The sequence below is a fragment of the Microtus oregoni genome, unplaced genomic scaffold (genome assembly GCF_018167655.1).
Source record: "Microtus oregoni isolate MIOR12 unplaced genomic scaffold, Mior012 000007F_ref0000211, whole genome shotgun sequence".
NCBI lineage: Eukaryota > Metazoa > Chordata > Mammalia > Rodentia > Cricetidae > Microtus > Microtus oregoni.
The window spans coordinates 39517925-39535047 of NW_024543066.1; the positions used below are offsets into that span (position 1 = coordinate 39517925).

At 45.9% G+C, this 17123-nt stretch overlaps 1 protein-coding gene across 1 annotated transcript in view; it reads left to right on the forward strand.

Annotated features, from left to right (window-relative positions):
• Positions 1–17123, forward strand: part of Tnfrsf21 (TNF receptor superfamily member 21) — a 64890-nt gene that overhangs the window by 27547 nt on the left and 20220 nt on the right. Inside the window, exon 4 of the mRNA XM_041656043.1 lies at positions 13803–14068. Coding sequence (XP_041511977.1) covers positions 13803–14068 — 266 coding nt within the window. The remainder of the gene's footprint in view (positions 1–13802; positions 14069–17123) is intronic.

The window sequence follows — 17123 nt, forward strand, 5'->3', positions numbered from 1 at the left end:
TTCTTATCTCCATGATGCGGCCTTGAAGGGTTCAATCTTGAGCAGGTGTCTGTTGCTGCTGTTCATGGTTGTAAGGGCTATGTTTGTTCCAGTGACCCGTGGACTCCTGCTTGCCTTGTTGGACCTCAGGACTCTGCACCCTGAAGCGAGGCCTTTGGTTCCTATCTTCTCACCATTGAGACCTCTTACGTCCTGTTGCCATAGGGTCCTGTGGTTGGGACCCTGGAGCTGCACCTTCTGAGGCTCAGTGCGATGGCACCCTAGCTCCATTCCTTCCTGAAGTCAGAAGAGCTCAGTGGTTGCTAGGTTGGCAGGGGCTTTGGTTTCTTGCAGTATATCCACTTTGGCGTTAGGGATTGTAGAATTTCTATCTGTGAAACCTATTTAGGATTGTATTATTAGGTCGACTTGTCATAATGATGTGAGTCTATTGTTTGGGCTTCAATCATCATCCTTCTGTCATTTTGTGGAAATAGATTTCTTTTTGTGTTATAACCCCAAGATAATGGGGTCGGTGTGGGTGAGAGTACAGAAGTTTAATCTGATTTCAAATGAAAATGAAGGGGCTAAAAAGAAGGTTCAGTGGGTAAAAGCTCGCGCTGTTCTTCCAGAGGATTCAGAGTGGCTTATGACAGCCTACATATAACTCCAGCTCCAAAAGGCTGTGGGTGATCTCAGGCCAGGCATGGACTCTCTTTGGTGGTCAGCATTTTCAGTAAAATGAGGAGACCTAAGCCTATGACAGGGTTCCAGTTGAAGATGATCAAGGTGATCATGTATTTTTGCCTTACCTGGGTATACTTCCTGTCAACCTGATATCCAACAGGAGAAATGAAGGCCCCGTGGGTCCTACAGTCTGCTGTAGTGTGGGAGCAGTGTGTGGTTAGTCATAGAGAGGAAGCAAGGCTTAATCCCAACTTTATGCTGAAGAAGGATCCTATAGGAGGAGGTGGGGGGAGGGCATGGGAACAGAGGGGGGAGGGAAAGCTACAGCTGGGGTTAAATGAATAAATTTAATTAATAATAATAAAAACAGACATTCAGTCCATTGGTATTCAGGTTAATGCATACCAGGGCAAATGGGAGGTTGCCACTGAAAGGTAGATAAGATATATCTTTTTAATAATAAATCATTGTATGTTAGAATTGAATAAAATGGATCTTAGGTTCACTGCACCACAAAGGGCTACCCTGTAGCTGACGACAGAGTACAGTGGGTAGTAAAAGTCTCTGCTTGTGTCAGGAGACATGGCCGGGCAGGGCTGAGAGAGCATACCATGGCCCTGTGCCTTTGTGGGGTGTAGAAGATCCTTCGGTGTTGAGAGAGATTCAACAGCTAGTCCAGAACTAGTGTTTGGAGCCGATCTTTTCAAACGTGTTATCCGAAATTCCAGGACTCCAACATGCACAGTGGTGGTAATGGAGGGGGGAGCCCCGACCAAGGCTTTCAGGTATTTCTGAACTTTAATGCTGCGGGAGACCTCGGTGTCTGGAGTCTTTTTCGTCACTCATGCTGGCTGAGACTAAGCCCCTGTCTGTCTATAAAGAACAGGGCTGGGGGTGGACACATCTAAAGCCCTCCAATTCCTTCTCAGGAGTCACAAATAAGGTTTAGGCTAGCCTGTCTCTTTAAGCTTTATATATTCTGACCATGGCCTATTACTGTGAGCATCACCTCTCTCTCGTAAAAGGATTCTTAAATTGCATTTTTACCCCCAAGTCAGTGCCTGTTTGCAATTCTTCTCAACTGTGAGTCTAAGTTCTGTAGACTAGTCCAAGTGGTCCTTTGGGGTGGGAAAAACTATTGCTTGTATACGGTAGAAAGCCCAAGTTCCAGAAGTGAGTTGCTTCATTTCCAGAAAGGCCACGGCAAAGCCTTGCCTTGAAGAAGGTGACCCTCCAGGGGCCCAGGCAAAGCTCATGTCCGTTGGGGACATCTTTAGTCATGGCAACCATGGGTTTCTTCAGGGACAAATGAAGCAAGAGATGTCGGGCTAGAGGGAGATCGTTCTCTGTCTTAGTTACACCTCCTCCCTCTTTGCTCTGCATCTTGCTCTCTTCTGGGAATTACTGTTACCTGTCGGATGAGCTGTTTTCCTGCAGGGAGCCTGAATAGCCAGACTGCTGCATCCGAATTGCTTGTTTGGGTCATATGGGCAGGTGCGGTGTGCTAACCCATTTTCAGACAATAGGGGAATTGTGGGGTAGATTCATAGCCAGCTTCACATCTAAGGAATCCTAAGGTAAACAAAACATTGGAGTTGAAAAAAAAAGATCGGTTATTAAATTTTTTTTCGTGTGATGTTTTCATTTCATTATGTATGTTTGAACATTAAGACCGAGGCACTGTCTTAGTAGACGAGGGCTTACAGGACCTTGGTAACGCAAAGATTGTTTTGATTTGCTTTGCTTTGGGAAGACATAGATTGGACAGCGATGAGCTCCCAGGGATGAGGGTGGGGAGGAAGGGAGACTGAGAACTCCCGTAGTCTAATTTTCTCATGTTACATACAGTGGAACCGAGCACAGGGGAGTGATTTGCTCAAGGTCGGGGGAGAGTTGAGGCCTCCGCTCCCTGACTTCTGGGGTAGTACTCTTCATATCACGCTGTGTTCAATGCCTTTCTAGTCAAAGGAACGACCACTTGATTTTGCCCACTGCTACAGGTAACAGCGTGGTTAGAAAATCACTCACAGTTCTTGAGTAAGACGGCAGAGAGGTCGTTTGCCTTTGAGGGTCCTGGACGCTGAGGCCGGGCAGGAAAGAAGCATACATTGGTCGTCAGTAGTAGCCATGAAGTAGGTGAGGATGAGGGAAATAGGTAGGTGCCCTTGGACGAGTGTAATGAGTGTGATACCCGGCTTCTCACTCCTGCCCTCTGTAGAGAAGGAGGGTTGGGATGTGGACAGCTGGAAGCCAGACCATCACAATAATTTTTCCTGTCTGCCCTTCTATGACCCCGTGGTGGGAATGGGCAGTGCAGGGAGTCACAGACACATGCTAAAAGACACATCCAAGGTTCTGAAGGGATGGCTTAGTTGGTATAGTGCTTGCCTTGCAAGACTGAAGACCCAAGTTTGATTCCGAGAAACATGCAAAGATGCCAGGCAGGGTGTTATGTTACACATTTGCATCCCAGTTGCTGAGGAGGCAGAGATGGCAGGTCCCTGAAGCTCACCGGCTGGCTACTCGAGACTCTGACATCCAAGGTTCTTCTCTGGCTACCAAACGCATGTGCACACATGTGTATCCAAACAAGCTCAAACACACACGTACACATGCGCATACACATACTCAAAACACATTCAGGCCTTGTAAAGATGGCATAGGGAACTCTTAGTCCCAGGAAGTAGCATGGTGCGGTGACAGAAGAGGGCCAGCTTCACCAAGGACTGAGGTCTGTGGCTCACTCCTGAGCCTCCGCTTAGGTTCTCATCTCTGTGGTGGGCGTGGCTCCTCTCTTGTGGGCTTCCTCTTGTGGACTGAATGCGTGCGATCATTAGTAGTATTGATTGATAGGTCTATTTAGTTAGCTTGGCTTCTTGCCCCCAGGACACTGCTACAAGCTGCCCCGAGGCATGGTGAGCTGAGGTCAGGACAGAGACCCAGTATTTTTAACTGAATTAGAAATTCTTATAGGTCAAATGTAATGAGTTATGTGTAGCCAGAGAAATGACTATGGAGAAAAAAAATTTACCCAATGAACTTTGCCTATAAAATACCATAAAGTCTTAATTTTCCATTATAAAAGGAACTGGAAAAGAAAGTCAGTGTTGCCTGGCTCTTCTCATTCTAATCCTTCCAGAGGCAAAGCCCTTTGTTCTAGCTGCCTGTCCTTGTAGTGAACAGAACTCTAGCGAGGGTGACCTGGGAGAAGGGACCACTTGAGGCACAGGCAGACTGGATCCCTGCTCTTGTAGAAGGTGTGAAGTGACAATTCTTGCTTAGCCCCTGTGGGGACACAAAGGAAGCATGTTGCGAGACTCGATTTTGCCTACCTGGATCATGGAAGTCTTGGGTTCAAATAACCGTAAATGTCTCTTTCTTAACATCCTGCCTTTAGCTGGGCAACATGCCATTAATCCCAGCACTCAGAAAGCAGAAGCAGGCAGATCTCCAGGTTTGAGGCCAGTCTGGGGTACAGAGTGAGTTCCAGGACAGCCAAATCTACACAGAGAACTCTGCCTCAAAAAATAAAATAAAAACCAAACCAAACAACAACAAAACAAAACACCACCAAAAAAAAAAAAAATCCTGTCCTTCGTGATACAAAAATAAAAACAAGAGCTGAGGTTATGTTGGCTCATATCCTAGCTCCTAGAAGCTGAGGCAGGAGAATCACTGCGACTTTGAAGCCAACTTTGGCTATATAGTTAAGTTCCATGTCAATCCTGGCTACAGAGTGAGATCCTGTCTCAGAAAAAAAAAAAAAAAGAGCCCCAACTCACAACCAAATTCCTTCCAACTCAAAGTTGGCTCGATGGCAAACCTTATTTGCATGATGTCTGTGCTCTGAGCAGTATGTAATGTTGGCTTAGGACAGCAGTGGTGGCTGAAGAAGGGGGGCTTAATTTATGCAGAGTTCATTTTCGAAACCACTGCTGAGCCAAGCTATGGCTTCAGCCTTGAAATTTTGGAGATAACGTTGTCATTTTTTCCATTCTGCCCCTTCCCCAAGCTCGCTGTCTAAGCCAGGGAAAACATCACATCAGCCCACATTACCTGGTGTGCAAAGACAAGTGGTTTTCCCCAGCCTCATTTGCAGGCTTAAACGTTTTCTCTGCCCCAAGTGTGGCTCTCCCTTTAGGACTGCCCTGTGGCGAGGACTGTGAAGGAAGCTCACCCTCTAGGTGGCTCTTCCTCCTCCTCAGTCCAGTAGGTAGAACTGATTCACGAGGCAGTACTGGTCTGGCCGTACTATATTTGTGCTTCGCATGTATTTCGAAGAGGTCGCAGTGGAGGGGTGACAGGTGTGTCCTGAGCACATCAGGAAAAAGAGGAAGCCAGAACTCAAGAGCACTTGAAGGAAACATTTCATTGTCTGAGTTAATAAGCCTGCAGGGTGCAGTGCTCAGAAATGAAGGGAATGTCAAGGGTTAGCAACTGGGAACCAAGTCAGAGCTTCTCCGTTACAGTTGTTTTCCAAGTGGGGTCTGGGATGTTTGGTGATAGTGATCCAAAGGTGATTTCGGGGTGCAGACTTAACAGACTGTGTCTACTAAAAATGGACTTTTCATTTCATTGTGTATGTGTGGTGTGTGTGTGTGTGTGTGTGTGTGTACATGTGTTGCTGCAGGCATGTCTCATGTATGTGTGAGGTCAAAGGGTAACTAGCAGAGGTTAGTTCTCTCCTACCTTCTGGGTCTCAGGGGTCAAACTAGGTTATCAGGCTTGACGATAGACACCTTTACCCATAAGGTTCTCTCCCTGGCCCCTAAAATAGATCTTAAAGCTTGTACAAGGGCCTGTTAGCTACCTTTCTTATTGCTGTGACTTAGATACCTGACGGAAGCAATATGAGGAAGGAGGTTTAATTCGGCGCACAGCATGAGGGAGGGGTACAGTCCGTCCACCGTGGCAGAGAGGGTGTGGCGGCGGGAGTGTAGCCAGAACACAGAAAGAGATCAAAGCCCGGTTCCTTCTTTTCCATCTTAATTCAGCCTGGGATAATTCAGCCCGTGGGATTCTCTCCTCAGCCAAACTTCTTTGGAGACGCAGACACACCCAGGTGCTCTTAGTTCCCCAGGTGCTCTTAGTTCCCGACAAGTTCGTGGTAAAAATTTCCCACCACAAGCGGTTTTATTGCTTGCTTTATCTTCTCTAAGTAGGTCCAGGATGGCCTTGAACTCACTAGCTAGTCCAAGGCTAGCCTTGGGGTCTAGATTCTCCTTCCTTAGCCTCCTGACTGCTGGGTAGCAAGCATCCACCCCCAACTGTCCTTACCCACATTTCTACACTCGAGACTCAGTGTTCTACCCCTGAGCTAACCCTCCTGAACTCCACATAGCTAGAGTGGCAGTGCCGGGTCTTCTGTCGCTCTGGTTTTCCACCTATTACTCCACACCGAACATTTATAAGGATTGGGGGTGATTATTATCATTATTATCATCATTAGTCTTGGTGCCGAGGATGAAAGGGTCTCACCCATGCTAGCTAGGTGAGCATTCTAGCAATGAGCTGTGCTCCGCAACTCCCTATAGTTGATATTTTAAAACATGCTCAGTCGAGAGAACTGCATTTCTCTTAGCAAGTTTGTTCTGAAGTAAAACGCCTGTAGTTTATTATTAACGAGGAGTTTTTGCTCTTAGAATTTGCACTAGTTTCTGGATTTTTCATGAACTGATTGGAGCGGAAAACCTTAAAAAGGAAAAGGGCAGACAGCGGTTGACCGGTCTCCAGGGCTGTTTGTGGTATTGGAGGTAGCAGCATCCTGCCGATCCAGCTCACTTGCCTGTTTGGCTTGGTGCTACATCACCCCCAGAAAGCTGCAGCAGGGAGCATGCCACGCCCTCCTTACCCGAGACTCCTTGACCCCAAATCCCAGACGGTCATCCTGTCTGCCAGCCTAGATTTCCTATGGGAAGTGTACTTCAAGTGTAAACACCAGGAGGCCTCACTGATGGGAGCAGATTTTTCCCCCTTCAGGCGTGGCTGTGCCCTGCTAGTCCAGCCAGGGACTGCCACCTCCGCGGTCATTAGACAGGCTGGGAATGGTTGGGCTCCCACCTCCCACCGCCTGAGCCACTGTGCCCTCAGGCATACCATTCCCCTGTAGATAGCACCATCCTGTTTAAAACACCCAGGTTCCTTCCCTGTTCTACCCCTCACCCCCTCTCCTCTTTTTATTTATTGCAGTTCTGGGGCTAGAACCCAGGGCTTGCCCACGTTAGGCAAGCACTCTACGTCTAAGCTATAACCTCAGTAACCTCTGCTTCTTCTGTTCATTTAACCTGAACTGCACAGTGTGTTTCTCTGCACGTGGAGACTAGAAGAACACCTCAGGTTTTGTTGCTCAGGCGGCATCCATCTTGCGTGCCCTCCCACCTCCGAAGTTCCCGTTTTCTTTGAGACCAGGTTTTCTCTTTGTAGCCCTGGCTATCCTGGCACTTTCTCTGTAGACCTTGAACTGAGATCTGACTGCTTTTTCCTCCTGGGTGCTAGGATGAAAGGCACATGCCACCACACTTGGCTCCTACCTTGCTTTGAGACAGTCCCCATTGGCTTAGAGCTGGCCAGTAGGCTGGACTGTCTGGCTGGTGAGCCCCAGGGATCTGCATCTTTTTGTCCCCCCATGCATTCTGGGGATAAAAATCGCGTGTTCCTTTTTTTTTTTTTTTCAAAACAAGCACTTTACTAACCTGGCTGTCTCCCCAGACCCATCAGAGGACTTTGAAACACACAGAACTGCTGGAGAAGCAGAGCAAGCCCTCTTACTGGGCCAGCCTGGAGCGTTCATTAGCAAGTACTGGAGGGGCCAGAGACCTGCCCCCTTACCCCCGACCCCCAGGGTGTGTGTTTGGCACCTGAGGTATTTGTGTATTCTCAGCCAGCCAGCCAGGAGTTCTGCCTCTGGGCCTTAGGGGAAAAGATTTTATTATGATGATTTGTATTGTTAAGAGTTTACCCAACAGTCTTTCAATGTAAGCTCTTTGAGATGGTGAAAAACAAATTCGCATTTTCCCTACAAAGAATCCAAATACAAATAATAAGAAAAAAGTCTGTAATGTATGCACTTACGTCAGCCAGGTCAGACACATTTTGCGGAGGAGAAAGGCTTTCTGGAATTCTGTTGAAGTTTCCTCAGAAATCATGGGTTGTTAACACTGCTTAGAGCTCAGCGGATTGGGTTTGTGGACTACCTCAGACCTGGGCTTGGTTCTGACTCAGATAAAAGCAACACCTCAGGATAGGGTGGCTGGTGTACTTGATCCAGACTGAACTGCCGCTGACTGTGAGACACATCAGTCTTTTCTATGTCTGTGAAAGGGGGAGCAAACCCGCAAATGGTCCCACGGCAGAAGCCACGGAAAGGACTGGTTTCCATATGTATTCGGATAATCAGAGTGAGGGAACAGGGCGATATGTTAGCCGGGCTTTTGCTCCGTGTGTAAGCACACAACCCTAGAGCTCAGCTCAGCTCTCAGTCGGCTCCACTTGGGCTGTGGTAGCTTTTCCCACCTGTGTCCCTTTCCCTAGGGTCTCTTCCTTCTACAGACTCCCTGTTCTCCTGTGTTGCTGGCTGTTCCTTCCTGGACTCCTTGGTAGGTTCCTCTGACCTCCACATAGTAGAGAGCCCCAGGTACCACCCTGTGTCTCTCTTTGTCCATGCTAACTCTCCCTACCCTGGCAATCCTAGGCTGGCTTGCTTTATTTATTTATTTATTTATTTATTTTTGAGGCAGCATTTCTCTGTAGCTTTGGTTTAGGCTTTTATTTTATTGTGTTTAGTTTTTGTTTTGAGACAGGGTCTCCCTATGTGGGCCAGGCTGACCTCAAACTCACAGAGATCCACCCGCCTCTGCCTCCCAGGTGCATGCACCACCAAGCCTGGCTAGATCCCAGGCTTTAACTAGTACTTTTCTGCTCTGAATCCTCAGGACTTGAATTTAAGTTATAAAGCTTCCAGGATCCGGCAGGATCAGGGCAGGGAGAGAAAGGGAGTCTTGAACTCTTGCCTCCTGTTCCTCACGTGTTCATTGCAGAGGCCACTGTGTGTGTGCTGAGATACGGACTCAGATACCAGAGAAGTTGGTCCTGGGAGGGACTGGTGTGCCTCCTTGAGAATGTTCCCATCCGATAGCTTTCCTCTCTCTTTGTAGGACACTGTGAACTCTCCATAGCTAATGATTCCAAATGCATGCAAATACTTGATTGAGTCTTTTGAAGAGATGAGTTTCCAACCAAATTTGTCTCTTGGACTTCTGTGTAAAGTCTGGCTGTGCGTCATGAACCTCAGCATCTTAGCTCGCTTCTCCGCTGCTGTAATAAAACCGTGACCCAAAGCAACTCGGGGCGGGAAGGATTACACTCTGTGGGTTCCAGCCCATGGCGAAGGGAAGTCTGGGCCTGAGACAAGCAAGGACTTGGAGACAGCAATTGAAGCAGAGACCCCGGAGGAACACTGCTTACTGCTGGTTCTCTATAGTCTGCTCACCTTCCCCACTGAGGAAGGGTCTCCCAGTCAAGCCCAGAATTCTAGTCTGGCTGTCTGCTTGCTCCAGGGATTTCTCCTCCTTCTAAGAGCTGGAATTACAGGCAGGCCATCAAGCCTAGCTCCCAACACTTTTTTTTTTTTTATTAAGGAAAAGCATGTTCCAGGTCTGACAGCTTTGTTTCCTTGATATTGATCCACTTCCTTGTTAGTAAGCTTCTCTGTCTCAGATTTGAGACGGCAGTCTGCTCAAGAAGCAGCGTAATATGGCGGCTGCCCTTAGACACCTGTGAGGTGGTCCCGAAGTCTTATCCCTGGTGGTGATGGGGTGGGAGACCAGGGACATGTTCTGACTGTTTTTCTCCCTGGGGTTTTGTGACTGTATGCTGGAAGGCTACTGTCTGTTGGGGAAGCCACTGTCTACTCTATCTTTGTATTATCAACTCTGGAATGGGAGAAGGCAGTGGCAAAGAGCACGGCCGGGAGAGGTGAATCTGTGGAGTTGACTCCATGTTTCACAGTGAAAACATTTTCCAGGGAAGAGGGTAAGGTGAAACTTAACGAGGAGGCTTTAAATTTAGTTTGAAGTTCGTCTGAGTTAAGGAAAATCTCATTGTGCCCATTCTCCGTTTTTCTTTTCTCTTGTTTTCTTCACCGTCTCTCATCTCCTTTCTCTTTATTTTTTGTGGCTTAAAAAACAATACTGAGTGTTGGATGAGGGACCATTCTTTATGCTCTGTATTGCTATATAAATTACTATATATTTGGATGTGAAATGGATTGACCTCAAGTTTCCATGTTTGGAATATATGGAACATTTAAAATCATGTGGGTGATTTCTAAAATAAATTAACTCCATAGGAAATGCTGGTCAGCTCAGCCCCGGGGATGACAGTGAGCCTCTCCATTGTAAGCTGAGGAAATGGACTTGACAGTTAGTGGTTTGCCCAAAGCCACACTGTCACGGGCATCCAGAGGATGGAAGCAATGGTCCTACTTATAAGCAAAAGCTCCGTGTTTTCATGTAAGACACTGTAGGCCTTAGTCAAATTGACCTAAATTAAGATTCAGGGACTAACAAGCCTCCGGTGTTTGGAAGAGCCTACCACATTAACCACAAAGGGCTGGCTTGTTTCTTCAAGTTACCTGCAGAGGCTTTAAATAGGCTTTGGGTTCTCTCTCTCTCTTACTCTACCCTACCCCCTTGTTTGCTTGAGATCAAAAACTGTAAATCTGTCTAAATACTGCCAGGAAAACCGAACAGCAGCTGTTGAGGCTCACCACGATGACGTCAGCATCTCAGTTTGTAACAGTCCATTGTTACTGTTGTTGTTGCTGTTGTTTATTATTTGTTTGTTTGTTTGTTTGTTTTTGAGAAACAGTTTCCCTGTGTAGCCCTGGCTGTCTTGGAACTCCTTCTGTAGACCAGACTGCCCTCAAACTCAGATTTTCAAGTGCTGGGATTAAAAAAGTGTTCCAGTACCACTGGTTTATTTTTGTTTTTGTTGTTTGTTTTGTTTTTATTGAGCTATACATTTTTCTCTGCTACCCTCCCTCCACCCCCTTTGTGTGTGTGTGTGTGTGTGTGTTTGTGTGTGTGTGTGTGTGTAGCTTTCTTTTTTGTGGACAAGAAAGAAGTCTTATATTATAAACTTAGGTTTTTAAAAACAGTTTCAGAGGTTGACTTGGCCTATATGTATACGCAGCCCCCCATCATGTCTACTTCTATAAAACTGAGTGGGGAGATAAGAACTTACACAGAGGCACTACCAGGTCCTCCAGTTTCAGAGAGGTTTCTGTAATTTTGTTCTTGGCCAGAATGTGCTAGCTCCTTAAGAGCCTCTTTTTAGACATCAATCCCCTCAACAGTTTTGGCATTGGGGATCGCCTGTGCTCCTGACATGAAACACCATGTAGAAATCTGGGCAAAACCAACTTGCAATTGCAGAGAGAAGATACCAGAGACACCAAACACCCTTGCCTGACAGATGGCTCTGCCAGGTGATTATCTAAGTGTGTGGCTCCTGAGATTTGATTTTACTCTAGGTCCATCAGATTTAGGGAGCAACACACATGTTCACAGAGTTGACAAGTGACTGAGAGGATAATGACCAGAGAAGAATCCTCCTCCCTTTTATCCCTGGTTGCTTTCTGTTCAGAGAAACACGGTAAAGTCTCCAACCATCCAGTTCAGCATCCCTCTGCCCAGTGTGTTCAACGCTGTATATGCTACTCTCTCTCTAGTCCCATTGTGCCTAGCTGTCTTGGTTAAAAGTCAAGACCTTTAATTCACTTAGTACTCCCGTACTCCAAGACCACAGTTCAAATAAGTAAAAAGGAAACCACAAAATACTTACTTTAAGTGAAAATATAGACGTTCTCCACTTAAAAAAATCCCATACTGAGAATGTTCCATTTCACCCTCCGCACCCCACCTCTGCCTCCCGAGTACTGGGACTGCAGGCATGCTGGGGCACATCTTGTTAAGTTAGATGTTCTTAAGGAATGATTGTTTTGGGTTGAAATACCGGGATATTGATTTACTGACACAGTAAAGATGGATCCTCTATTCAATCGCAAAGAAAAGACAAATATACACTAGTTGTCTCTTCCCTCAGACTGGAAGGCACATATCACTGTATGTGGTAAGCGCCAGTGAAGATGGGAGAGACATCAGATTACAAGGTTGGACACTGTGTTTTTAAGCATTTATGGGGAGTCCTGGATCGTATCCTTTGGGTGAGAGGGACTAGTGGATATTAAACCATGGGGCAGGGTACAGATACCTTATAGAATAACCAGCCTTGATTATTTACTCAGACATGTTCTCTGTTTCAGAAGCTAGCATGTATTGACATATTTAATGGTGCTCGCTTCTATGGGAGTTCTGTGTCCAACCTGGTGGGCTCAAGTCCCAGCCACCTGCCTTTGCAATACTGGGGTGGTGAGAGTCTAACTCTTCTGATGGTTTTTTCTCTTCTTCTAAGTATGCGATTGGAATGTTAATGTCTTCTGAAGATGTTCCGTGAGCTAAATGCCTTAACATAAAACCTGGAAGATAATAACTGCCACCGGTGTTATGCTGTCATTTGGGCCTTTGTCTGCATTGCAGCTGTGCAAGTCAACGTAGAAGACTGGATAATGGAGCAGAAAAGTGCTTGGAGGATCAGATGAGAGGACAGATGGCCTTTTTGAGACAGGGTCTCCCTGTGTATCCTAGGCTGTCTTCAAACTGGTCCATCAGGGATTATAGACCTGTGCTGATATGGCCCACTAAATTAGATGTTCTTTTAGAAAAGTTATTTCTCTTTCTCTCTCTCTCTTTCTGTCTCTCTCTCTCTCTCTCTCTCTCTCTCTCTCTCTCTCGCGCGCGCGCGCGCGCGCGCAGTGGCCTCAGAGGATAGAAGAAGGTTAAAGATCCCCTGGAGCTGGAGTTACAGGTGTTGCTGGACCGACTCTCAGCCTCCTAGTGTATGTGCTTACACAGTGGCTCCCCTGGGCTGGAACAATGGGGTATGTGGTCAGTTGACATAAAAGACGCTGGTCCTAGAATGTGCATGTTATTTAGCCAAGGCTGTGTAAAGTACACTAAAGTCTTCATTTGTGGTTTCTATTTTTTTGAATTTCTTGATTCTGGTCTGATTGCTTTCGTTGCCGTTGTATTTAGTAGTAACAAAGGAATCATTGGTTGTCTTGATTGGTCTGGCTTTCGAAAGCAACTCTTGGGGAAGGATTTGTTGTGCCTCTGAGATGAGCTCTTCTTTTGATGTGTATTCAGGAAGCTAACCTGTTGTTTAAAGGCTCGTTATTTATTGATTGATTCTGTGTCTGTGTGTCTGTATGTCTGTGTATGTGTGTCTGTGTGTGTCTATATGTGTTTGTAGTAAATAGGGGTGGCGGGGCTGCGTACCCAGCACCCCGGTTGCCCGGCTAGCTCAGTCGGTAGAGCATGAGACTCTTAATTTCAGGGTCGTGGGTTCGAGCCCCACGTTGGGCACCACTCTGTAGTAGTTGGAGCGGCAGGCTGCGTCCCCAGCACCCTGTCGCCCACATGGCTAGCTCTAGCTTATGCCCCGAAATAATTACACGGACACTGTATTCTTTTAAACACCGCTTGGCCCATTTCTATCTAGCCTCTTCTAGGCTAGCTCTCGCACCTGGACTAGCCCATTTCTAATAATCTGCTGTAGCCCACCAGCTGGCTTACCAAGAATGATCTTAACCTCCGTCTGTCTGGAGTGGGAGAACCATGGCGACTCCTTACTCAGCTTCTTTCTCCCAGCATTCTGTTCTGTTTACTCCACCCACCTAAGGGTTGGCCTATTAAGGGGCCTAGGCAGTTTCTTTATTGCTTAACCAATGAAATCAACAGATTGATATATGACACTCCCACATCATGTGTTTGTGTGTTTGTGCTGTTAGGAATCTAATACAGCACCTCCTGCATGCTAGGCAAGTGCTCGACCACTGATCCACGTCTCTCCCTCACAAAGTACACAAAGTAAAGCTTATAATGTCACCTAGCTGTCCCAAGGTGGGCTGTGTATGCCAAGTACTTACAGAAGTTGGAGCTGATAGAGCGCAACAGGAAAGCTTCCGGCTAAGACATGCTTGCATTTATTTATTTTATTTTCTTTCATCCCTGGCGTAGGTATTGACATCTTGAAGCTTGTAGCAGCCCAGGTGGGCAGCCAGTGGAAGGACATCTATCAGTTTCTTTGCAATGCCAGCGAGAGGGAGGTGGCTGCTTTCTCCAATGGATACACCGCAGACCACGAGCGAGCTTATGCAGCCCTGCAGCACTGGACCATCCGTGGCCCCGAGGCCAGCCTCGCCCAGCTAATCAGCGCCCTGCGCCAACACCGACGCAATGACGTGGTGGAGAAGATTCGTGGGCTGATGGAAGATACCACGCAGGTAATAGAGCCCTGTACGGTTGTTTGCTTTGCCGCTAATCTGTTTGTCTTTGAACTTCACACTTCATCAGGTATGTTTGCACGGGAAAACAGCTGATCTTAGGTGTTTGGGTAAGCGTGCTTGCCAAGTGCTTACACACACACACACACACACACACACACACACTCAAACACACCTCTACTCTTTAGGGCAGAAGTCTTCAGTGGCTGTGGTTTACCATCTGCATGGGATTTCTGTCATTGTTTGATGCTTGGAACCCCACTGCACACCTGTCAAACAGAGTATCTGAGGAGGACATCACCTGTTGTGAATCACCTCCTTTTAAAGCTTTCCGAGTGTCTTGTGTGGAGTTGAGAATCCTTATTTTTGGAAGTATGTTCTAGAATCAACCTATGTGGCCAGAACTATTCTTTGTTAAAATCAATTTAAAACCTCATTTTGCATTGCATGTTTTGAACAAAACCAAACAGGGAACCCTTCCTCTTCCAGAGGGTGTGCGCGCACTCATGTGAGTTTTCTGGCTTAGTTACAGAGGCCCTCTTTGCTTGTGGAATAGCCGACAGCAATTGGTAACAGGACTGACCCTCATTGATTAGTCAACTGCCCTCACCAAGCCTGAGGAAATCCCAGGCGGGTATGGTATTGATGTCAGTGAGCACTAATTTTGGAAGCAAACACTGGATCCAAATCCTGTCTCTGACACGTGTTAGAGGAATGATCAGAGATAAGTTGCATCCAGTTTGTCTGACACTGATCATATTTGCAAACCTTCCTTATGGTCATTAATAACAACAGCGTAACTATGGAGTGTAAGATGCCTGAGTTATTGGTGTTATTTTAGCGTGGTAATTATTATTATCATGTAACTCACTTCACCCAGGCATTCGTTATCTAATAGTTCCCTAAAAAGCATGAACTTAAGTAGAAATTTTGGTATTGGATCATATTTCAAGTAGACTTTGACTAGACTTTGGGGATGTATTCTGCCATTAAGACAAGATAAAACCCACTTGAGGTTAAAGGTCATTCTGCATGTGTTATGCCTTCAGAGGTTCAAATCCATTCTTTATAAGAGCTGAGTAGAAATTAGTTCACCACATTAACTCAATTCTTGACCATTCTGCACCAAATTTTGTACAACAAGGGACTTGGGGTTACATATCTTTATCTTTTTAGAGTACCAGTGCAATGCCTCTCCATTAGTAGTGCAAACGTTGGTCAGGTGAGTTTTATTTTTAATAGCAATGTTAGGATACGAATGTTTATGTGTTGACCCACTTTGAAGGTGGCTTTCAAAGTTCTTAGTATATTTTTAACGTCTTTGAAATGTAGAACTTCAGAAAAAAAAGTTTACTAAGAAGCCAGTTATAAAAATTAAAAGGCACACACGGATGTGTTACAAGGCTGTGTTGTGAATTTTGAGACATTTTTTAGAAGTATCATACACAGCCACAGCTGGGCTCTTAAATAGTTGGGTTTGGAAAGGCAAGAAAAATATTTATCCTCCACTTAAATAAGATACTTGCAGTTGAAAGAGAGGGAGTGCAGAGGGGGTATATACGCTTTCATGAGTGTTGGCTATGAGGGAAAGAACTGGTCAGACAACGGAACACTGAAGATAGGTGCAGATATTTGGAATAAACTGCCAGATCTCCTTGACGACACCTAGGAGAAAGATAATGCAAGTTAAGCTACTGTTTGAGTTTTGGTTATCCCAAGTCTGTGATGGTTGCAGAAGCTAAGAGGTCACTGTGGCGTGTGGTTACTCACGCCTTTACTCCATCCCTGAATTTGAGAGGCAGAGGCAGGTGGATCTCAAAGCCAGCCTGGTCTACATGGTGAGTTTTAGGACATCCAGGGCTACATAGTGAGACTGTCTCAAAAACCAAAAAACTAGACAAATAAGTAAAATAAAAAGAGATGACTGGGTATCCAAAGATGAAAAGTTTGATAAGCTAAAAGGTGAAAGAAACTTATAAGAATGAATTAAAACCCAAAGTGTCTTCCTATATGCTAACCTTATACACACTTCTTTCCTATCTCTAACCTCCTCTGTACTAAAAAAAATGTTAACCACATCTAATTTTTTTAATTTGTATTTTGAGAGGCCACGGTATGATAGCATTCTATAGCTCCCAGCTTGATTTTTCTGTAGCCTAGGTATTATGGTGCATGCTGGTTGCACAATACTAAGCTTCTTATTGCATGTTTTAACAATGTGCATCATTGTATTGCAACATTTTGGGTCTGGTTCTTAACTAATTTTAGGAGCTAACAAAGCCTGATTCCTGGCTGCCAGTTCTTAACAAATGCACAGTATGGAACAGTCCGCCATCCATAGCTTCTCTTTGAGGTTTGCCAAGTCGAGCAAGAGACCTGGAAAGCAGGGGGCACAATTAAGACTCACTCGCCACATTTTCTGGTGGAATTGTTTTCCCTGTGTATTGTGGGACTTCTGGGGATTCAGGACTTTGCCCCAGGAGTTAATGGACTCTTAATGCGTAAAAATGACTCATTTTAAATGGTTAATGTTTCTTCTTGTTCGTGAGGCTGAGAACACCTACATTAGGCTGCCTTTCAAAGGTCGGCATTCCTGTGGCTTTTCGTTACCTCCGTCCAGAACAGCTGGTCCGATATGAACCATGGTAGCCATTGTCAAGTCAGTCCTGGGCCTGATTCTTTCTTCATCTGAGATGTGAAGTGCATTCTGCAGGCGTTCTAAGACCAATGTCTAAACTGAACCCGGATCTTCCAGAATTGTGTCTCTTCTTCCAGGCATGTACATTTGAGAGAAGTAACTAAACGGTTGAATGGGGTTTTTACACATCTGTTTAAATGCACACACACACACACACACACACACACACTCCCAAGAAACTGCAGCTACAGGAAGTCAAGGGTTGCCCAGTGTTGAGTGTTGATACTGGGTGCTGATAATGGATTCCAGTCCACTAAAGGAAGGCAAGTGCTTTGATCTGCTGAGTCCTTCCAGCACCTCTCCCACAAACAAAGCTATTTTTATAAAAATGTAACATTCTTAGCCGGGCGGTGGTGG